The following is a 23835-nucleotide window of genomic DNA, read 5'->3' as shown; positions in this document are numbered from 1 at the left end:
TTAGGAAAACAGAGGCCCTGTTTATCCTGTATGCAGCCAACAATGTTGGCGCTCCTGCTTCTAAGCAGACTATTGCTCGCTGGATCTGTAACACGATTCAGCAGGCTCATTCTACGGCTGGATTGCCGTTACCGAATTCGGTAAAGGCCCATTCCACTAGGAAGGTGGGCTCTTTTTGGGCAGCTGCCTGAGGCGTCTCGGCATTACAACTTTGCCGAGCGGCGACTTGGTCGGGTTCAAACACTTTTGCAAAATTCTACAAGTTTGTTACCCTGGCTGAGGAGGACCTCATGTGTGCTCATTCGGTGCTGCAGAGTCATCCGCACTCTCCCGCTCGTTTTGGAGCTTTGGTATAATCCCCATGGTCCTTACGGAGTCCCCAGCATCCTCTAGGACGTTAGAGAAAATAAGATTTTAAACCTACCGGTAAATCTTTTTCTCCTAGTCCGTAGAGGATGCTGGGCGCCCGTCCCAGTGCGGACAACATCCTGCAAGACTTGTATATAGGGGGTAATTCCAAGTTGATCGCAGCAGGATTTTTGATAGCAATTGGGCAAAACCATGTGCACTACAGGGGAGGCAGATATAACATGTGTAGAGAGAGTAAGATTTGGGTGGGTTATTTTGTTTCTGTGCAGGGTAAATACTGGCTGCTTTATTTTTACACTGCAAATTAGATTGCAGATTGATTACACCCCACCCAAATCTAACTCTCTCTGCACATGTTATATCTGTCCCCCCCCCCCTGCAGTGCACATGGTTTTGCCCAACTGCTAACAAAAATCCTGCTGCGATCAACTTGGAATTACCCCCATAGTTGTTGCTTACATAAGGGTTATGTTTCAGTTTGGATCAGTCTTGGACTGATACTGTTTTTGTTTCATACTGTTGACTGGTTCGTATATCTCATGTTATACGGTGTGAATGGTGTGGCTGGTATGAATCTTGCCCTTGGATTTCCAAAATCCTTTCCTCGTACTGTACGTCTCCTCTGGGCACAGTTTCTCTAACTGAGGTCTGGAGGAGGGGCATAGAGGGAGGAGCCAGTGCACACCCATACCTAAACTTCTTTTTTAGTGCCCATGTCTCCTGCGGAGCCCGTCTATTCCCCATGGTCCTTACAGAGTCCCCAGCATCCTCTACGGACTAGGAGAAAAATATTTACCGGTAGGTTTAAAATCTTATTTTTCCCTATATGTCTAATTATCAACTAGATTTCTCCCCCGCTGTGACAGAAAAATTTTCAAGGGCCTGAACATCACAGTGCATACCCCTGGGGGAGGCTAGGACCCCAGATTGAGAACCACTGACCTACACAGATTAAAAGAAAAAAAAACTCTTGAATAGTTGCTAAGTACTATTGCATACAAAGCAATACTGGCAAATAACCCTAATAGACTTTTGTTTGACATTCAGTGGTGATTGCATGTGCCTTAATAATGGGTGTAGTACGGCTGACCGGCGGTCTCCTGACCGCCGGTCAGCTTACCGACGCCGGGATCCCGGCAGCATACCGACGCCGGGATCCCGGCGGGGAGGGGCGAGTGCAGCAAGCCCCTTGCGGGCTCGCCACGCTGCGGGCTCGGTGGCGACCTGCGGTCGCCATGGGTTCTATTCCCACTCTATGGGTGTCGTGGACACCCACGAGTGGAAATAGTCCCTGTTGGTTGGCATGCCAACAATCGGGACAGTGACCCGTCGGGCTGGTGGAGGAGGTCATGTGACTGTCCGTCAGCTGACCGGCGGTCACATGAATACCACCCCTTAATAATACATAATAGCTGCTGTGAGCATGGTCAGATCCTTCATGTTGAAGGTCAGTTCTTTAATGCTGAAAGTTACAAACCTGCACTAAAAACATAGTGACCACTCAGCAATGAGAAGCTATTTGTCTTGTTTATGTTGGATAATGAAAGCAAAGCTGTTATTGGTTTTGGGGGCTTTAATGCAGATTTGCAGTCTGAGGATAGTTTGCCAGTAATCCTCATTATCAGCAATTTGTTTTGTAGGAACTTGACTTGATTTTACAAAACTACTGCATCATGGCCTAGTTGCCATATTCCTTTGTAAATTTGAACATCTAATGAGTAGGAGTTAGTATGAGTGCATTTTACAATAACTGTAGGGGCTCTAATAGGTACAGATTACCAACCCTGGATTGCCCAGAGAGGCCAGAAAACTTATAAGGATGGTTTTGTTTTTGTTCCGTTTTCTCAATTTCCCCCCCCCTTTTTTACTGACCATCAAGGTGACACACTGTTCCTATTGCTGCCTATGGAATGCTTCTAACCACAGTTTATAAGGCATCCACAACTTAGAATATAGACAAAAGACTGCACTAGGGGAGAGTGTTGTGAAACACTATACATTTCTGCCCTCAGCACACAAGCTTCTACTGCCATCTAATTGCCCAGGTATCACCAAAATTAAAGGTTTTAGAGCTGGCAACATGTTCAAAATGATCCAAGCACTCTGGTCTGGAGAATGTAGGTTGGGAAAGTTAGTAAGGTCCTAAGTGTGGCGTACATTATTTCACTTCCATTTATTCCATAGTATTCAATTAAATGGTCTACTTCCATAATCGTAGTTATTATGAGTATTCAGAACAACTCCCTAATGACCACATTTATAGCTATTTTAGCTGTAACCAGCGAGACTGGGCGGAGGAACTGGATTCATGCGCACTGCCTTTCCAGCTTCCTCCACCTTCTTGGCTAAACTGATTTGCCCATTGCATTGCATTTGGGTCTATGCACATGTTGATTCCATTTGTATCCACCCAAGACCATGTAGAGCATAGGTTCTCAAACTCGGTCCTCAGGAGCCCACACAGTGCATGTTTTGCAGGTCTCATCACAGAATCACAAGTGAAATAATAAGCTGCACCTGTGGGCCTTTTAAAATGTGTCAGTGAGTAATTAATACACCTGTGCCCCTGCTGGGTTACCTGCAAAACATGCACTGTGTGGGCTCCTGAGGACCGAGTTTGAGAACCTATGATGTAGATAGAGGAAATCCTCCTTGTTACCATATATTCCCTGTCATAAAATCTATGTAGAGAGGCAGCTCACATGCGTGATGTATCAGGGTCTCTGAATTACTGTACTCCCACCTTTACAGCCAATGGGGGTCATTCCAAGTTGATCGCTCGCTGCCGATTTTCGCAGCGCAGCAATCAGTTAAAAAATGGCAAAACTGCGCATGCGTATGCACCGTAATGCGCACGTGCGTCGTACGGGTACAAACAACATTGTTGCTGTGCAATGCTTCTAGCGAAGAATCCATTTGCACAACCGATCGCAAGGAAATTAACAGGAAGAGGGTGTTTGTGGGTGTCAACTGACCGTTTTCTGGGAGTGGTAGGGAAAACGCAGGCGTTTGCAGGGCGGGTGTCAGACGTCAATTCCGGGAACGGACAGGCTGAAGCGATCGCAAGGGCTGAGTAAGTTTAGACCTACTCAGAAACTGCAAAAAACTTTTTCGTACCGCTCGGCTGCACATGCGATCGCACACTTGCAAAGCGAAAATACACTCCCCCGTGGGCGGCGACTATACATTTGCACGGCTGCAAAAAGTAGCTAGCGAGTGGTCAACTCGGAATGAGGGCCAATATGTATTAACCTTCATTTCATCTTCCTCTCACGATATTCACATCCCATAATATATTGATACTCCTCTATTGAACCAATTGTCATTTTGTTTGGTAACTATACCGTCTTATCTGGACTCTTCCCATCTTGGTAAAGGATTAGGTGTTGTAATGCTACTCCTTCACCAGGAATGTTTAGGAATGAAAAGAGAAGTTGCAGGGTTTTTTTGTTTGGTTTTTATTATTAATTACTATAAAAGTGACAAAATATTTCTTCCTGTTGTACAACTGAAAGGAAACGAGAACACAGAAGCAAGAATTGAATAAAAAAAAAAGTCTAGAAACTGATGGAATTGTTGCTGCCGAAATATACTGTGACAACCCCATTGGGAGCATCAGCCTGGGTCCAGCTCTGCTGCTAATTCGCTCCTCCAACACGTTATATACTTAGTTAACGTACTTACACAGTTTTCTGACTCAAGTAAGATTTGTCATGTGGATTATTACCATGAAGATAGATTAGAGTAACTGTCACTAACATATTGAATATATTGTTTGAACAAACATTTGATACATTTATTGTTTAACACACACGTATGGCTTCTGTTTTACTTACAGTCGGTAATAGGGTTCATTTCTACTGGTGTAACTATTCAGGAATACTACTGAATGTGGGAACACCGCATTGTATGGGTAGAAGTGCTTACTGCCCTCAGGGAGCAGTTTTGGGTGAAATTGGCCAGTTTAGACTTGGGGCTATTGCTCTTGATTGTCTCCCACATGAGATTACGGGGCAGATGTATTAACCTGGAGAAGGCATAAGGAAGTGATAAACCAGTGATATGTGCAAGGTGATAAACACACCAGCCAATGAGATCCTAACTGTTCATTTACATATTGGAGCTGATTGGCTGGTGCCTTTATCACCTTGCACATCTCACTGGTTTATCACTGCCTTATGCCTTCTCCAGGTTAATACATCTGCCCCACTGTTTGTTAATTACATTTTCAAGATCTAAAATATTATCTGCCATCTGTGTAATTCATTTGTTGTTCTCCATCAAATTTGGCCGGCTACCAGCTCTAGAAGTGCACAAAAATAAACTGTTTTATTTTGAGGCATGTATTAAATAGAGGCCGCAGTCTGCAGAGTTGATGCTGCATTATCCACAGCGGTGGCAGCCACAGTGATGTGATGGTGGACCAGATCCCAGTCTGCTGTCAGCTGAGTGGAAATTGCCTTTGCATAAGCATCTGCAAGGCCTGGAAATGTGACCACTGGGGAACTTCGAGATGCCCATATCACATGACTGCAGGAGAGAATGAGAGTCACATGTTAGCTGCAGGCAGATTGCTATGCTTGTAGGGTTAGTCTTAGATGTATTCAGAGAAGCCTAAAACTTCAGAATATATCAAAGTCTAAGTAAAATACTTTACTACTGTTCCTTACAACTAAAAATGATCCCACAGAGATACTAGGGCTGATTCCAGGGCCGGCAACAGAACTCTTTGGTCTCGGTACAGTGAGATTTCTGGGACCCCTTCAGATTTTATAATAAATATATATATATATATATATATATATATATATATGTATGTATGTATATATATATATATATATATATATATATGTGTGTTGTAACACTGTAAGGGTACAAGGTGCCGTTTCCTGGGATAAATGGCAGCCTGCAGCAGCTGAGGAACCACACAAGTCCAGTTTCCGGTACAACTGGCCCCAGCCAGTTTTATTATACAGAAAATAAAACAAACAGCAAAAGAAAATACCTTGCCTGTCCGGCACTAACTAAACACAAGATGTTCCTAACTATCACTAAACAAAAACAGAGTTCTCCAGTAAACACTGTATAGCTCACTTGTATCAGGAAACGTGTTTCTCTCACAGAGATCCTGCAGCCTTCCCAGGCAGTCTGCCCACCCTAATCAGGCCAGCAGCTCTATAACACTCTTACACAGCTGAAAGCCTGATTAGCCTTCTGTGAGGCCAAAGACCCGAACTGGGCCCAATGTCTGGAACTTGCCCCATCTCTCTTTCAGGGCCCTTATCCAGCTTTTCCAACAAACTGAAAAGGTTAAAACAAAACATATTCCTAGAAGTTTTCATTTTTCTAATACATGTAAGACAAGAACCTGGGACAAACACACCTGCCCTCAAACACTATCCCAGTGTTCTTGTCACAATATATATATATATATATATATATGTATATATATATATATATATGTATATATATATTAAAGCGCAACAGAATTTGCTGCACTACATAAGATACTGTTAAGAAATATATTATTTATACACCTAGAAATACAGGTTGAGTATCCCTTATTCAAAATCCCACATTTTTGGGTTCCCTACTGAGATAATTACATAAATATTATATATATTATTTATAAATATATATTTAAAGATAATATATATAATACATATGTAATTATTTCAGTAGGGGACCCAAAAATGTGGGATTTTGGATAAAGGATATTCAACCTGTATGTATATCTTTGCTTCTTTCCCCACACACACCACAGTCTCTGTCTTCCCAATGATTCCATGCTGCATTCCCAGCTCCTCCACCCCATCCCAAAGCCCTGTATCCCTTCACCGAGCCACTCTTACTCCGGGGAGAGGCTCACCTGCGCTGTACTCCCCAGTATCCAGCCTGAACACCGCACAGCAGGAATCATGTGGCCCGCACACCCAATCAGAAGAGTCCAGCACAGGAATCCTGGCCAGCGAAGCTGCTGCCATCTCCCGTAACTGCCTTCAACAGAGCTGGACCCAGAAGAGCAGGTGTGCACTTGCGCTGCATAGTCACTGTGTGTGAGAGGATCCTGTCACTCCGAGGCTGCGTCCATACTGCCTACAGCTCGCTGCCCTATTTAGAAAAGATGGCTCACATCCCTGGCGGGCACTAAGCGTTATATCCTTCGGGCCGCTCTGATCCTTGTCGCCCAGTACAGGTGTCCCCTTTTACCCCTCCCCCTGTCGCCGGCCTTCGCTTATTCCCAGACACATTGCCTGGATTCAGAGCTGACAGCATCTGTGCCGCCCATATCAGTCCGCTTGTGAATGTAACCGCCATTACTGTCAGTGTACAATTGCACGGCCTGAGGACAGCAGACTAGGAGTGTGGCACATAGCCATGCATCACCTTCCTAGCTAGCAACTGGCAAGTTCTCTGCTGCCAAATGATTTAGCAACTGGGGCAACAACTGATGGTTCTGCTGGGGCATTAAAAATGCTTGATGGTGACCCTAACATAGTGGTTTGGGAAACCACATAGGTTTCCTGATGATAGCTCCAGGTATGGTGGGAACTATGTTACTCTAAAAATCTGCATTCATCATAACATAATAAAATACAGTTTATTTGATGCAATCCTCAAAGATTTATCAAACACTCAAAAATCTTTTTTTTTTTTTTTTATATATATTTTTAATGTACACAGATTATCACAGGTACCTGATGGTGTGGATTTGCATGACAAACCCTCTGCCTTATATGGGCTTCATTGATTTGAAACCACAGAAACGAAATTTCAGATTTACCCATATTGTACGCGGTACCAGTTGCATAGCAATATTGATGCCATATATGTATACATTTGCCTTTTTACCATGGCTGCTTCCAATCAAGGCTATATAAGGCCAAGTGATTGTCATGCAAATTCATGTCAACATCAACAGGCATAGTTGAGTTTGGCCCACAAGCCATCCTGTGTATAGATGTTACCCTCTGTACCTGAGAGGTTAGTGCACTTAACTGAAATCTAATTGATCCTGAAAATCAGGATTGATCTGTTTTACAGTATATCACCTACAAGACATTATACCTGTAATAAACTTTATCCGGGAATGCATAATGATTAATGAAGGCCCGCTCCAGCAGCATTAACTGGTCATTGATCATCCGAATTCTAAGAGGCCTGGAGAAAAATATAATGAATAACAGGATCTCGTAGTACACCCCATAAGATGAAATCTGTTGTAGACAACAAAAGACGTTAAATAAATGTACACATTTTATGTGTGGGCCGTTCTGACAACTTGCCAATCTTGGCCACTAAGCTCTATTCTTGACAAAATGTTTACTTGCAGGCTATTCCTTAGCTTACATACACACTGGCATTCGGAGTGTGTACTAGCATTTTAGATGATTATAGTCTTCAGGAGGATGAACCACAGAGAAATCATAGAAATGGAACAAATAGCATTCCAAAAACATTGCTACGATCTAACGAAGCAAATGGGTGTGGCTAAACATGGAACAATGATTTGTAGCGTCTGCTTCCCTTACATGCAGTTTATATGTATTAAACACATTTAAAATGCATAATGCAACTCTTGCAGGTGAATCCTTAGGTTGATAAATGTGATTGGCATATTTTGGCTCCATGTACATCTATGCAGTCTGGGGCAGATGTATTAAGCCTGGAGAAGTGATACGTGGAAGGTGATAACGCACCAGCCAATTATTATGGGTTTGAGGAACTGATTGGCTGGTGCGTTATCACCTTCCACTTATCACTGCTTTATCACTTTTCCAGGCCTAATACATCTTCCCTTCTATTAAGGGGGGTACACACGTAGCGATCCGTCCTTAAATTCTAAGCAATCTGACTAGATTAGAAGTTAAGCACGGATCTCTCCGTCGCTATCGCTGGTGCTAGATTGCCTGCATACAGGCACCATCTAGCAGGTCGCTCATTTTACCACTGGGTGAAATGAGCGGACCCCCCGTGGCCCCCATCACTCAGGGAGAGATGTGTGCTGAGCGGTCCCTGATATATCGCTCAGCACACATCTCCCCCCGTGTGTACGGGGCTTTAGTTTGCTGTACACATATTTTAAGATAAATACACATGTAACATTGCATTACACAATAGGCTAATCTTTATGTCCAGCTCTAATGTGGCCCTAAGCTCTTCAGCATTTATTCCAATACCGAATAGGAGGTAAAGAAAGAGGAAAGAACTTGTAGTTTAGATCTAACTCACGTCTCTTCTGTATCCTTAAGCTCTTTTATTGTTTGGGTAAGTGCCTCAGAAAACTGTTTGTATCTGGCCACAGCTTGCCTCAGTGGCTCTGAAATAACAGAATGTTTGCATTAAGCATCAGATGTATTAATAGTAACCTAATCCTAGATTGAATCTTAGCATCCACCCCAATACATCAGAAAGAGTGGGGATACCAGTCACATGCATCTATTTATCTGTGCATGTATAATATTGCATACAAGACCACAGCTCCTAAACTCTGGTGTGTGCAGTAGGAGTCAGTGGTAACCAATGTGCAATCCCATTACCCAAAGAGATCCCTCTGGCTTGAAGTGCAGTAGAAAAGCTTGTTTCAGCAGTATTGTAATAGTCCTCCAGTGTTTCTGTGTAATCTCTCGGTCCTAATGGGAGGATGAGACTGTCCGCCAGTCGCACTAGAACATTCCCGGCAGTGCGGGCTACCGCCTGGTGACTGGTGAATCCTGAAAGGAAATAGAAAAGGCTGGAATCTTATTGGACATAAATACAAATCTAAAATTGTGATCAGTTATAGAGTGCAGGTATGACTGATTATATGGGGTACTTGGGACTCATGATTTTTAAATACAGGTTTCATTACCTTAAACTGGTATATCAAATAGCTAAAGCATACTAAATGAGTTTAATCACTGGTAGTCCTCTCGTCAATGTTGTTTAGCAGCGCCTCTCCCAGTGGCTGTAATAGGAAGCCCTTTTTAATGTCTTTTTATTAAGAATATCATGAAAATACTTTTCAGATATCATTTTCTATTTTAAATGTTAATGTAATGTATAACTGATTAGAAAAATGTGATGTAAATGGTATTATTGATGTACTATAGAGCTGTGGTATGTTAAGCTACATTCAGAATGTTGACATAGAGATAATATCAACATTACCAGAATATCGACACTGCTATTTTACATTAACTTTAAATTTAGGCCTAGCCCTAACCGCTGCCTTGCCCCAACTGCAACCTAACCCTAACGGTAGCCTAACCCTAACCGCAGCCTATCCCTAACCACAGCCTAATTCTAAATATCATGTCAACATTCTGACTGCATACCCGTACTATAGTCCCAGGAGTCCAGTTTAGTGTTCTCTTAATAACCCAACTACAATCAACACAGCATTAGCTGCACACTGTGGCCCTTATTTACACAGTACATAAAATGGGGTGTGGCATGATTTGCCAGCATTGATTATTTAGACACAATAATAGCCTGAATTCAGGATGTCACATATGCAGAATGTTGGCAGATGATATGCTGACATGTCCACATTTTTCTCAAATGGCGACATTGTGGATGTCTACAGTTACAAAGTTGACAGCAGCCACGTCTTGAGAACTGCTAAGGCTGCAGCCAATCAGTTGTACAGTGTTCTTCAATTGTAAGAAAACGGAAGGCTTGATGTGGCGTTTGTGTTCTCCTTTCATTTGCAGGTAATTACATTGCTCCCTTGAACTGCTGAATAATGATTATTTGCTGCAGACAGAATTCTGAATATTTGGGTAAAATTGCCACTATTTATATCAGCAGTTATTAGTCTGCACTAAGATGGAACTTCCCAAAGTGTTGGTAATCTGCTATCGCAAGGTGCGCACACACTGGGCGATATATCGTCCGTTCTCTTGAACGGCTGATATATTGCCGGTCCGTTGGCCAGTGTGTACGAGCAAAATGTCTGTGAACTCAGTCGTTCACAGACATATCGCGTCGGCCCTGCTGCACAGCCGACGGCCAATATATTGTTAGATATATTGGCACGTCGGTGTGTGTGTGTACAACACAAGCTGCAGCAGCAGGCGGTGACTGACAGCTGAACTGGGTGAGCTGGTCCGGCTTTAGATAGATCTGCAGATCAGTTGATCTGCAGATATATCTGCAGGTGTGTACCCAGCATCAGTGTTTGTTTTTGTGGAGTTTTACTGTAGGCTTTGTAGTTGGGGGCGGGTTTATTAGCCTTGACTGAAATGATTGAACACACATGCAGAGTAACAATGGGCCTGATTCATCTTTGTAAGTAAAGTAAGAAAGCAAACAACTTAGCAAAACCATGCTGCATTGCACATGGGGCATATGCAACATGCATTCGCATGCAGTAGCGGCGTCCATTGGGTCTGCGCATGCACACTGGCCATAGTGACCCATCACCATGCAGTTGCATCCCGGAAAGATGTGACCGCAGGGGTCGACCACAAATCGATGTATTCGCAATCAAATTGCAAACGCATCACGGGGCGGCGCCACCCACATGCTGGTGGCCCCCAGCATGTGAATAAATGGATGCAGATCTTGCTGTGGAAACAAGATCTGCATCCATCTCTGAATAACCCCCATTGTCAGGCAGACGGAGGCTCTGAAGATAATCAGACGTGCAAAGGCACAACATGGAGAGAAAATAACCAAATCAGTAGGTAAAGGGGACAAAACTGTTTTTAGGTATATGAGTGAAAGGACGGGAGATCGGGCGCAATAAACAATTGAATTGGGCCCAAAAAGTGAAATGTTTTATATAGTAAAATGGCAGCTCTAAAGTGGCAAGAAGTTGGACACCTTTATATTTATCACTAGGCAGACTGTCTATGTGTATTAGTCACTATCCAGCATGCTTCATAACTGGTTTTACCTGGATTTTTTATGTTAAACAGATTAGGACTGCCAACCCTAATATCTACAACGGTGAAGAAATTACTTTGGGCGCTCACAGAAAAAATTCCTCCCATCTGCTTTATTTAGCATAATATTTAGGAAAAATGCACCACAAAGATGTAGAACCATATCTGTACATGTTTTATACTTATCCTAACACAGTGATGGCTAACCTTGACACTCCAGCTGTTGTTGAACTACACATCCCAGCATGCCCTGCATCAGTTTTGCTATTTGGCCATGCTAAAACTGATGCAGGGCATGGTGGGATGTGTAGTTCAACAACAGCTGGAGTGTCAAGGTTAGCCATTACTGTAAACATGTCTGTTATATTGTATTCATATTTACTGATGTGACTTATCAGTATTTTATATTCATGTCACACAAAATGAAATACCTATAGTTACCTGGATCAATATGTTTAGCCGTATAATCAAATGTGTCAAATGCAGTGTGATAAGCAGGATAGATTCTTGCTGATGTTTGACTCTGTTGAATGGAGAAAGATACATATATAAGTATGTACTCAGTGTCATACATAAAATCAGAATGAAGATGAATGCCAAGAATACTGCAGACATTCCAAACTAAACAGACAGCAGCCATCGTTTGCTACAACTGAACAAGGCGCATAGTATCAGGTGTGTGGTATAATAGATCTACTATGGGGCGTATGCAAGTAGCTTCGTTTTTACACCTAGGTGAAAAAACTGAGTTTTTTCGCTATTTTTAGGGCGAATGGAGATTCGCCCTATGCAATATTTTCGCCTAGGTGAAAAATGTGACAGAGGCGGGAAACACGTGGATCAGCGAATCCTCTTGTTTTCCGTCGAAAATGCGGGCAATTTTTGCAGATTTTGAGGCATTTTTCGCCAATTCCCTTTCACTTAATAAAAGAAGGTGAAAAGGCATTGGCGAAAAATGCCTTCAAAACTGCCGAAAACGGCCCTAAATGAATAAGAGTGGGGCGAATTCATTAGCTCCGAAATGTAATTGGAACTAATTGCATATGCCCCTTAGTCTAGTAAATCAAGCAAATGTTGGAAAAACGTGGAAACCCCCCCTAAAAAAAAATGGCGACCATTTCTGGGCCAACCATTGTCATGTCGACCTTTTGAACCTATTGACCTTTTGTACTTGTCGACCTTAAGCACTGTTGACCTTTCATCTAGTTATTGCTAGTCACCTGCCACTGTTACTATGGACTCTGCTCAGGGCCGGATTAAGCCTTGGGGGTGCCCGGGGCACTTAAAACAGGTTGGCCCCCGATGATGAGGGGGGGGGGGTGTATATAAAATTGTGCATACCTCCCAATATGACCCATTCCAGGAGGGACAACATGCTCTCTATCTGGACTTCCCTCATAATATATGATTGGTGTCACCTGTGTTGATCTATTTAATTGATAAGAAAGGTGTCTCAACACAGGTGATTGCAATCATAACTTAAGAAGGAAGTCCAGGAAGGAAGCATTTTATCCCTCCTGGTATGGGTCATGTTGGGATGTATGCATTGGGTATATTAAATTTAACCCACTGGTGTATATTAGATTTATACTAATAGTTTAATAATGCATTGGCACTGTTATAGCACCACATAATTGAAAGACAACTATTTTATAAAAAAAAATTTGTAGTGGAACAAAGACAACTTAAACAACCTTAAAATACACATAGAAAAATAACATATATCAGTTGTCTTGTCACATGCAAGAATAGCAGCAGCCTCTGTACTACTTATACACATTCTGGCTGTCTGGTTCTGCTGCTGCATAAGAGGGAAATCTAGCAATGTCTGTGTGTTCTGGCTGGGGGGTCCCCTGATAAAGGGGGGCCCGGGGTACAGTATGCCCTGCACCCCCACCTATGACTCCGCTAAAGCAAAATGTATTCTGCATTGTAACAGTTGCAATGATCAGTGGACCGGTGCCAGGTTTTAGATAAATGAATAGCCTATTAGTAGAGCTGAAAAAGTGATTGTGGACACTTCAGAATCTTATGAGGAAATTAGTCATACTGTATCCGTTCAAAGGTATTTTAACCCATTCTTGTATACACATTTGTATGGGGATCCAGTCAGGATCCCTGCATCGCCATTCCAAGATCCCAACAGCCGGGATGTTGACGCTAGAATCCCGACACTGTTCAGAATGCTGGTGCCGGCATCCCGACAAGGTTCACAAACCCACAACCAGGATGTTGAACGAGTGTCTGCCGGGCCGCAGGAGAGGTAAAGTACAAGTGAGGTAGAGAATACAGCAGCTGCGGCATTGGCATAATCTCTCGGTACCACTGTGTATAGATGGGCTTCTCTGTACAGAATACAGTAGCTGCGGCATTGGCATCATCTCTCACTTCCACTGTGTGTAGATGGGTGTCTCTGTACAGAATACAGCGGCTGCAGCATTGGCATCATCTTTCAGTTCTGCTGTGTGTAGATAAGTGTCTCTGTACAGAATATAGTGGCTGCTGCATTGGCATCATCTCGGTTCCACTGTGTATAGATGGGCTTCTCTGTACAGAATACAGCGGCTGCAGCATTGGCATCATCTCTCACTTCCACTGTGTGTAGATGGGTGTCTCTGTACAGAATACAGCAGCTGCGACATTGGCATCATCTTTCGGTTCTGCTGTGTGTAGATAAGTGTCTCTGTACAGAATACAGTGGCTGCTGCATTGGCATCATCTCGGTTCCACTGTGCATAGATGGGCGTCTCTGTACAGAATACAGCGGCTGCAGCATTGGCATCAGCTTTTTCGGTTCCGCTGTGTATAGATGGACGTCTCAACAGAATACATTAGATACAGCATTGGCATCATCTCTCGGTTCCACTGTGTGTAGATGGACGTCTCAACAGAATACATTAGATACAGCATTGGCATCATCTCTCGGTTCCACTGTGTGTAGATGGGCGTCTCTGTACAGAATACAGCGGCATTGGCATCATCTCTCAGTTCCACTGTGTGTAAATAGGCATCTCCGTACAGAATACAGCGGCTGTGGCATTAGCATCATCTTTTGGTTCTGTGTATAGATGGGATCCAGTCAGGATCCCAGCTGTCTGGATACCGGCAGTCAAAATACAGACGCTGGAATACCAACACTATTTGGAATGCTGGTGCCTTGATCCAGACATTCATCACTATTCTGGCACCAAGATCTGGAATAAGGATTTGACGGGCCAACTGAAAGGTAAGCCGCTGGGGAGGGGGGGCAGGGTTAGGCTGTGAGGAGGGGGACTTAGGGTTAGGCACCCCCGGGGAGGGTTGGGGTTAGGCTGCAGGGGTGGGAGGGTTAGGTTTAGCCTGCGGGGTGGAGGGATGGGGGTAAGGTAGCACCGGGGAGGGTTAGGGTCAGGCTGTGGGGAAGGAGGCTTAGGGTAAGTAGGGTTATGGGGGTTCGGGATTTGGGCTAGTTTACATACCACCTTGGTGTCAGGATCCTGAGCTTCGGGATGCGGCTGTCGGTATTTTGAATGCTGGCATCCCAAGCGCGGGGATCCTGATAGAGATAGAGATGGGCGTCTCTGTACAGAATACAGTGGCTACTGCATTAGCATAATATCTCAGTACTGCAGTTGCAGCAGAATTTGTGTCCAACTATGAATCAGGCCTCTGTCAATCAATGTTATTCAGTTTGCTTAATGAGATGATTTCATGCACATTTTCTAGAATACAACCACACTATAACATATTATTACCACAGTATCTAAATGTATATTAGCAGAATGCTTTATTTATACATATAGCTATTTGTCTCTCATTTATATATTAAGTCCTTTACACTGTGATAGGTGTATGCAAGGTCCATGCAAGAAATCCCCAGGTAGTGCAGGAAAGGGGCGTAGTCGCTGCCTGCCCCCAGTGTTCCCAGCCTGTGAGAAACAAATAGATACAAATTACATATGAAAGGGGAGGAGGATAGGTAGGGTAAATGCAAATGTTGTGTGTTACTTTATCTCCATAGTACGACAGTTCATTTCTACCAAAGGTGCATTTCCAAAACCAAATGTAAAGCAGCAGCACCCCTATATAGTAATATGAAATCACCTGTATGAAAGAACAGCGTAAACAAAGAGTTTACATTTTCATATATGAACCATGAAAGTCAAAAATATAGTGTTACCATGACAGTCACCTGCAGCTATGCGGAGAAGTAAAGTACTGCCAGCCCACTCCATGACAGGCATAATCAACGATCCTCCATTAGTTTTAGTACAATGTCCTGACTGGATTTGATATAGGTGGACCAAAACCTGATTCAGTCGCTGCAGACTTAGCCCTGAACCTACCTACCTATGAAAGAATCAACAATTCCACATTGTGCATTTCTGTAAAGCAAAGCTGTAGCTGTGTCAGTCACAGTGTGCCTGCTCTCTTAGCAGGGCCGGAGCTTCCACTAGGCAGCTTTAGGCAGCTGCCTAGGGGCGCCGGGACCTAAGGGGGCGGCCTGCTACAGATGCCTGAAAGAGGTAGCGTGGTCCTACCTGCCACAACCACCACAATTGCCCCGGCACTCATATCTTACAGTAGCCGTGACTGCCAAGCTCCCGTATTGCAGCCTCCACCTGCTGCTCCACTCGGCACACGCAGTAACTTTGACAGTTCCTGGAGTTCTGGCTGAGGGTGACATGCGGCGCTGCTCTTCATTCCAGGCACTTTCACAGACTACTCAGTCCCAACTCTGCATCGCAGTCCGCAGGTAAGGTGGCTTCACAGTGCACTCTCTGCATTTGATAAGGAAAGAGGGGGAGAACAGCAGTCGGGAAGGGGGTGGGGGGTGGAGATGAGCAGCAGAATGCACACAGATAGTGGGGAAATAGAAAAGCAGACATTTAACACAGTGGGGAGGGGGTGAGAGTAGCAGGCACCCACACGGACTGGGGATATGGGGAGAAGAGAGCAGCCAAGCAATAGACTGGGGGTGGGAGAGAGCAGCAGCATGCCTTTCACCTGAAGGACGGGTAGGGGGAAAGGGCAGTAGGCAGAAGTTTTGCCTAGGGTGCCGAGAAACCTTGCACCGGCCCTGTCTCTTAGCATACAAAGCTGTAGCTGTGTCGGTTATAGTGTGCCTGCTCTCTTAGCATACAAGGCTGTAGCTGTGTCAGTCACAGTGTGCCTGCTCTCTTAGCATACAAAGCTGTAGCTGTGTCGGTCACAGTGTGCCTGCTCTCTTAGCATACAAGGCTGTAGCTGTGTCAGTCACAGTGTGCCTTCTCTCAGCATACAAGGCTGTAGCTGTGTCAGTCACAGTGTGCCTGCTCTCTTAGCATACAAGGCTGTAGAAGTGTCAGTCACAGTGTGCCTGCTCTCTTAGCATACAAGGCTGTAGCAGTGTCAGTCCCAGTGTGCTTCTCTCTTAGCATACAAGGCTGTAGCTGTGTCAGTCACAGTGTGCCTTCTCTCAGCATACAAAGCTGTAGCTGTCAGTCACAGTGTGCCTGCTCTCTTAGCATACAAGGCTGTAGCAGTGTCAGTCACAGTGTGCCTGCTCTCCTAGAATACAAGGCTGTAGCAGTGTCAGTCCTAGTGTGCTTCTCTCTTAGCATACAAGGCTGTAGCAGTGTCAGTCACAGTGTGCCTGCTCTCTTAGCATACAAGGCTGTAGAAGTGTCAGTCACAGTGTGCCTGCTCTCTTAGCATACAAGGCTGTAGCAGTGTCAGTCACAGTGTGCCTGCTCTCTTAGCATACAAGGCTGTAGCAGTGTCAGTCCCAGTGTGCTTCTCTCTTAGCATACAAGGCTGTAGCTGTGTCAGTCACAGTGTGCCTTCTCTCAGCATACAAAGCTGTAGCTGTGTCAGTTACAGTGTGCCTGCTCTCTTAGCATACAAGGCTGTAGCTGTGTCAGTCACAGTGTGCCTGCTCTCTTAGCATACAAGGCTGTAGCAGTGTCAGTCACAGTGTGCCTGCTCTCTTAGCATACAAGGCTGTAGCAGTGCCAGTCACAGTGTGCCTGCTCTCTTAGCATACAAGGCTGTAGAAGTGTCAGTCACAGTGTGCCTGCTCTCTTAGCATACAAGGCTGTAGCAGTGTCAGTCACAGTGTGCCTTCTCTCTTAGCATACAAGGCTGTAGCTGTGTTGGTCACAGTGTGCCTTCTCTCTTAGCATACAAGGCTGTAGCTGTGTCGGTCACAGTGTGCCTGCTCTCTTAGCATACAAGGCTGTAGCAGTGTCAGTCACAGTGTGCCTGCTCTCTTAGCATACAGGGCTGTAGCTGTGTCAGTCACAGTGTGCCTGCTCTCTTAGCGTAAAGGGCTGTAGCAGTGTCAGTCACAGTGTGCCTGCTCTCTTAGCATACAAGGCTGTAGCTGTGTCGGTCACAGTGTTCCTGCTCTCTTAGCATACAAGGCTGTAGCTGTGTTGGTCACAGTGTTCCTGCTCTCTTAGCGTAAAGGGCTGTAGCAGTGTCAGTCACAGTGTGCCTGCTCTCTTAGCATACAAGGCTGTAGCTGTGTCGGTCACAGTGTTCCTGCTCTCTTAGCATACAAGGCTGTAGCTGTGTCAGTCACAGTGTGCCTGCTCTCTTAGCGTAAAGGGCTGTAGCAGTGTCAGTCACAGTGTGCCTGCTCTCTTAGCATACAAGGCTGTAGCTGTGTCGGTCACAGTGTGCCTGCTCTCTTAGCATACAAGGCTGTAGCTGTGTCAGTCACAGTGTGCCTGCTCTCTTAGCATACAAGGCTGTAGCTGTGTCGGTCACAGTGTTCCTGCTCTCTTAGCATACAAGGCTGTAGCAGTGTCAGTCACAGTGTGCCTTCTCTCTTAGCATACAAGGCTGTAGCAGTGTCAGTCGCAGTGTGCTTCTCTCTTAGCATACAGGGCTGTAGCAGTGTCAGTCACAGTGTGCCTGCTCTCTTAGCATACAAGGCTGTAGCTGTGTCAGTCACAGAGTGCTTCTCTCTTAGCATACAGGGCTGTAGCAGTGTCAGTCACAGTGTGCCTGCTCTCTTAGCATACAAGGCTGTAGCTGTGTCGGTCACAGTGTGCCTGCTCTTTTAGCATACAAGGCTGTAGCAGTGTCAGTCACAGTGGGGGTCATTCCGAGTTGTTCGCTCGCAAGCTGCTTTTAGCAGCTTTGCACACGCTAAGCCGCCGCCTACTGGGAGTGTATCTTAGCTTATCAAAATTGCGAACGAAAGATTAGCAAAATAGCGAATAGACACCTCTTAGCAGTTTCTGAGTAGCTCCACACTTACTCGGCATCTGCGATCAGTTCAGTGCTTGTCGTTCCTGGTTTGACGTCACAAACACACCCAGCGTTCGCCCAGACACTCCTCCGTTTCTCCAGCCACTCCTGCGTTTTTCCCAGAAACTGTAGCGTTTTTTCGCACACACCCATAAAACGGCCTGTTTCCGCCCAGAAACACCCACTTCCTGTCAATCACATTACGAACACCAGAACGAAGAAAAAACCTCGTAATGCCGTGAGTAAAATACCTAACTGCATAGCAAATTTACTTGGCGCAGTCGCACTGCGGACATTGCGCATGCGCATTAGCGACTAATCGCTCCGTTGCGAGAAAAAATACAGAGCGAACAACTCGGAATGACCCCCAGTGTACCTTCTCTCTTAACATAGCAAGGCTGTAGCGGTGTCAGTCACAGTGTGCCTGCTCTCTTAGCATACAAGGCTGTAGCTGTGTCAGTCACAATGGCCCTCATTCCGAGTTGTTCGCTCGTTAGCTACTTTTAGAAGCATTGCACACGCTAAGCCGCCGCCTACTGGGAGTGAATCTTAGCATAGCAGAATTGCGAGCGCAAGATTAGCAGAATTGCGAATAGAAATTTCTTTGCAGTTTCTGAGTAGCTCGAGACTTACTCTGCCACTGCGATCAGTTCAGTCAGTTTCGTTCCTGGTTTGACGTCACAAACACACCCAGCGTTCGCCCAGACACTCCCCCGTTTCTCCAGACACTCCCGCGTTTTTCCCAGAAACGGCTGCGTTTTTTCGCACACACCCATAAAACGGTCAGTTTCCGCCCAGAAACACCCACTTCCTGTCACTTCCTGTCCGATCACCAGAACGAAGAAATTTCTTCGTTAAGCCGTGAGTAAAATACCAAACTTTTTAGCAAATTTACTTGGTGCAGGCGCACTGCGAACGTTGCGCATGCGCAGTTTGCGACTAATCGCACCGATGCGAAGAGAAATAACGAGCGAACAACTCGGAATGAGGGCCAATGTGCCTTCTCTCTTAGCATAGCAAGGCTGTAGCTGTGTTAGTTACCATGCGCCTGCTCTTTTAGAGAATTAGTGTCTCACATGGCAGCCTTCACTATATTTGAGTACTGATGCTGTGCTTTTGATACTTTGGCTTCGGGATCCTAGGTATCTGCTTTGTGAGCACATCACCCTTATAGTCAACTCATCTCATCAGCTGTTCTTTGTAATTAAAGTGTGTGTGCCATCTGCAGGGACATGTGTGAACGTGTTCACTGTACCTGAGTGTTTAAATACGTAATTCAAGTGCCTGGGAATCACCTCAAGTCCAAGGGAACTACTACCATGCAGTGCAGGGCCATCACTCCATAAAGACTGCCAGCATCATGCACTCGGTGCAGTGGCGGAAGTACCGGAGGCAATGGAGTCGGTTGCCGCTGGGTTCCAGCAGTGAAGGGGGCACCTTCTCCATTGCCTCTGGTGCACTTCCATTACTGTGCGCCAGCAACTTACAACGTATGAGCAAAGGGGGTGTAGGGTTGGCTGGCGCCCTTCCAGACCAACACCCCAGCTCCCGAGTCCCGCCCCCAGACTCTGCGTGCTGACGGGCTCCCTCCCGCTGACTCCCATGCTGACCGGCTCTCACCCCATGGGGGTCATTCCGAGTTGTTCGCTCGTTATTTTTTTGTCGCAATGGAGCGATTAGTCGCTAATGCGCATGCGCAATGTCCGCAGTGCGACTGCGCCAAGTAAATTTGCTATGCAGTTAGGAATTTTACTCATGGCATTACGAGTTTTTTTCTTCGTTCTGGTGATCGTAATGTGATTGACAGGAAGTGGGTGTTTCTGGGCGGAAACAGGCCGTTTTATGGGAGTGTGTGAAAAAACGCTACCGTTTCTGGGAAAAACGCGGGAGTGGCTGGAGAAACGGAGGAGTGTCTGGGCGAACGCTGGGTGTGTTTGTGACGTCAAACCAGGAACGACAAGCACTGAACTGATCGCAGATGCCGAGTAAGTTTGGAGCTACTCAGAAACTGCTAAGAAGTGTCTATTCGCAATATTGCTAATCTTTCGTTTGCAATTTTGATAAGCTAAGATTCACTCCCAGTAGGCGGCGGCTTAGCGTGTGCAAAGCTGCTAAAAGCGGCTTGCGAGCGAACAACTCGGAATGACCACCCATGACCATACCTCCCAACTTTGTCAAAGTTAAAAGAGGGATCTTGGTGCACACAAAAAGGGAGCATGGCCTATATAAAAGGGAGCATGGCCTATATAAAAGGGGGCATGGCCCCTTTTACCGTCACTGAGGGGGCCTTTTACCGTCACTCTCTGAACTGCTGGCATGTCCTCTCTCCCTCTGTCACCTGTGAATAGACGCTGTGCGCATGCGCACAGCATCTATTCACCGTTGCTAAGCAGAGCAGCAGTGACAGGAGCCTCCCAACTGCCCCCCCCCCCCCCCACCGTGGGACACCGGCCCGCGGGGGGGACAGTGTGATAGTCCCAAAAAAAGGGACAGTCCTGCGACAATTGAGAGGTATGCCCATGACACCGGCTCCCTCCCGCAGACACCCCAGCTCCCGCCCCAATGCTGCGGCGGGCCGGCTCTCTCACACTAACACCTCGGCTCCCGCCCCGACACCGCGGCTGCCCGGCTCCCTCCCGCAGACACACAGGCTCCCGCTGATACCGCGGCTGTCCGGCTACCTCCTGTGGAACCAACTAACTCCACTTCCTTCCCCTCCACTGTCCAGGAGCTGCTGCAATGTGGGGAGAAACTGGTGAGAAGAGGGGACTGACGACTGGTGGGTCGTGACAATGGCCAGGGCCTTGACTAGGGAGTGCTAAGGGGGCATGCGCCCCAGGTGCAGGATTTGAGAGGGCGCCAAGGAGTTACAGAGGAGCAGGGTTTGTTTTTTTTAAAACCGGCAGTGCTGTGCTGCTCCAGTGTGACAGCAGACAGCTCCCGGGGCAATGTCTCTGACCCACCTGTGTGTGTGTAAATGTATATGCGTGTGTCCATATGTATATGTGTGTGTGCATTTGTATAGTATATATGTGGCCGTGTGTGTATATGCATATATGTGATTGGGGTGTATGTGGCTGTGTGTGTGTATTTGTATGTGTGTGTATGTGGCTGTGTATTTATATATGTGTGTGTGTGTGTGTGTGTGTGTGTGTGTGTGTGTGTGTGTGTGTGTGTGTGTGTGTATGGCTGTGTGTATATATGGATGCTGTAAGTGTATTTGTATACATGTGTGTGTGTGTATGTGGCGGAGTTGGAGGGGACACCATCATCTATTTCGCCTCCGGGCATCTACTATGAACTTACGCCCCTGACTCGGCGCCCACGCTCTACCGACCTTCAGGGTTTGTTTTTAGGTAATACTGAAGCTACTCTCCCAGGACTCCTGAACTTCTCACAGATTCCACTGGTAATATGATTAGCCAGCTGAGCTCTAGTCTTCCTCCTACTTGCCATCTTTTTAAATAGTTTCCCACCTATTACACGTGTGCTAGTGATAGTTTATGCTGCATAGTTGCTGAATAACCATAATCTGTTTTCTGACTTTCTTTTTGTGACATGAATTGACCTTAGATTTCACTGTTTTCTCCTGTTCTTACCACAAATTGTCTTTTAGATTATGGGTTGCTTACTGTAAGCCCTGACCTCAAATTGTGTACTGACTTTACCTTTCCTGCAACCAATACTAACCCCTGATTGTGTACTGATTTTGCCTTGTCTGACACCAGCCCTGACCCTGAATTGTTTTTTACTGAGCTACCTGTCCTGACCATAGGGCCTAATTCAGACCCGATCGCTGCAACGGCAGCAATGGCAGCCTGATGCCCTTTGTGGAGTGCACTCGCCTGATTGATAGGCAGAGGCGGGACGGGAGGGGGTGTGCCAACGGCCTTAGAACACCGTTGCGCACGGGGGGGGGGGGGGGGGGGCGGTCTGGACAACGCAGGTGTGTACGGACCATTGCTGGGGCGGGCCGCAGTGGCAGTGTGATGTCACACGCAGCCGCTGCAATCCAGAACTTGGCGGGTAGCCACCTGCCAGCACAGCTAAACTGCGCAGACAGGGAGCCACTTGGCGGGTGCAAAAGCATAGCTGGAGTGGGATGCTTTCGCACATGGGGGTGGGGTAGGGCATGACATCCGGGGTGGACTAGCTTTGTGCTGGAGGTCCCCTGCATGTCAAAGAATCTGACTGTAGATGTGCTAGATTTAGCACATCTATGATCAGGTCTGAATCACTCCTTAGTTCAATGCTAATTCCATTTGCTGTTCTGAGTCTCCCAGTATCCTGCACATGGTACATCCACAATCTAAGTACCACAGGCAATATCCTGAGATAATAAGTCATTCCTATCTGTAGCTTGGAGACATGGGGGCATACAGGTACAGGTGAGCTTTATGGGCTATTTACAGTAACTGAAGACCTCGAGAAGCGGATCTAGAAGGCTTATTACCTCTCTACAGTTACCTAACCCACCACCCACTACCAGGCAAATGGGATTACACAACAAATTTGTGTTACCAGCACATATATTGTTACCATGTGTACATGAGAAACATCGTGGTTATGTAATGTACAGTATGTGATTGACACAAAAGACACTCCGGGGTAAATGAGTAGTGCCATGTGCATGCAAAGCAAGGCTACACAAATATTATTGCAGCACCCTTAATGTATAATAATGGTTTAGAAAGTCCTGATCTCTATTTACGAGAAGTATGATAGCAAAATATGGATCCAAGAATCCATTCTACAGTAAATCCAGTTAAATCCTGAGGTTTATAGCAAAGGTGTTCTGAAATATGACTATTCAAGCAACTTCGAATCTAGATTTATGGCAGAGTTGTCACTTGCTGCGTTACGTAAGATTGGAATTATTTAGACCCCTCCTGAATATTTGTAAATATTATAGGACTGTATTCAGCAGAATCCTTAAATGTGGGTTTTGTTTATACCATTCCTTAATTGGAGACAGCTCAACTTGTTGGTGTTTCGTGTTGTGGAACTCTGAGAAGTTGTCATTAGAGGAAAGTACAACAAAAGCATTTCCACAGACCAGTGAAAATATTAATCTTAACATATTTCTGTATATTAAAAATGGTGTTTCTCTTACGTCCTAGAGGATGCTGGGGACTCCGTAAGGACCATGGGGTATAGACGGGCTCCGCAGGAGATAGGGCACCTAAAAAGAACTTTGACTATGGGTGTGCACTGGCTCCTCCCTCTATGCCCCTCCTCCAGACCTCAGTTAGATCTTGTGCCCAGAGGAGAATGGGTGCACTGCAGAGAGCTCTCCAGAGTTTTCTGTGGAAAAAGAATTTTGTTAGGTTTTTTATTTTCAGGGAGTCCTGTTGGCAACAGGCTCCCTGCATCGTGC

The 23835-nt window shown here is 45.7% G+C and overlaps 1 protein-coding gene across 1 annotated transcript in view; it reads right to left on the bottom strand.

The window, feature by feature from the left end:
* Window positions 1–4553: 4553 nt before the first annotated feature.
* The window catches only part of NAALADL1 (N-acetylated alpha-linked acidic dipeptidase like 1), a 139487-nt gene continuing 120205 nt past the window's right edge, over window positions 4554–23835 (bottom strand). Inside the window, exons 14-19 of the mRNA XM_063946132.1 lie at window positions 15058–15148; window positions 11682–11763; window positions 8910–9083; window positions 8602–8689; window positions 7438–7530; window positions 4554–4899 (exon numbers count right to left, since the gene is read on the bottom strand). Of these exons, the coding sequence (XP_063802202.1) occupies window positions 4716–4899; window positions 7438–7530; window positions 8602–8689; window positions 8910–9083; window positions 11682–11763; window positions 15058–15148 (712 nt within the window). The 3' untranslated portion in view covers window positions 4554–4715. The remainder of the gene's footprint in view (window positions 4900–7437; window positions 7531–8601; window positions 8690–8909; window positions 9084–11681; window positions 11764–15057; window positions 15149–23835) is intronic.

This window comes from Pseudophryne corroboree, chromosome 11 (assembly GCF_028390025.1).
Source record: "Pseudophryne corroboree isolate aPseCor3 chromosome 11, aPseCor3.hap2, whole genome shotgun sequence".
NCBI lineage: Eukaryota > Metazoa > Chordata > Amphibia > Anura > Myobatrachidae > Pseudophryne > Pseudophryne corroboree.
This window is presented reverse-complemented; position numbering and strand designations above follow the sequence as displayed.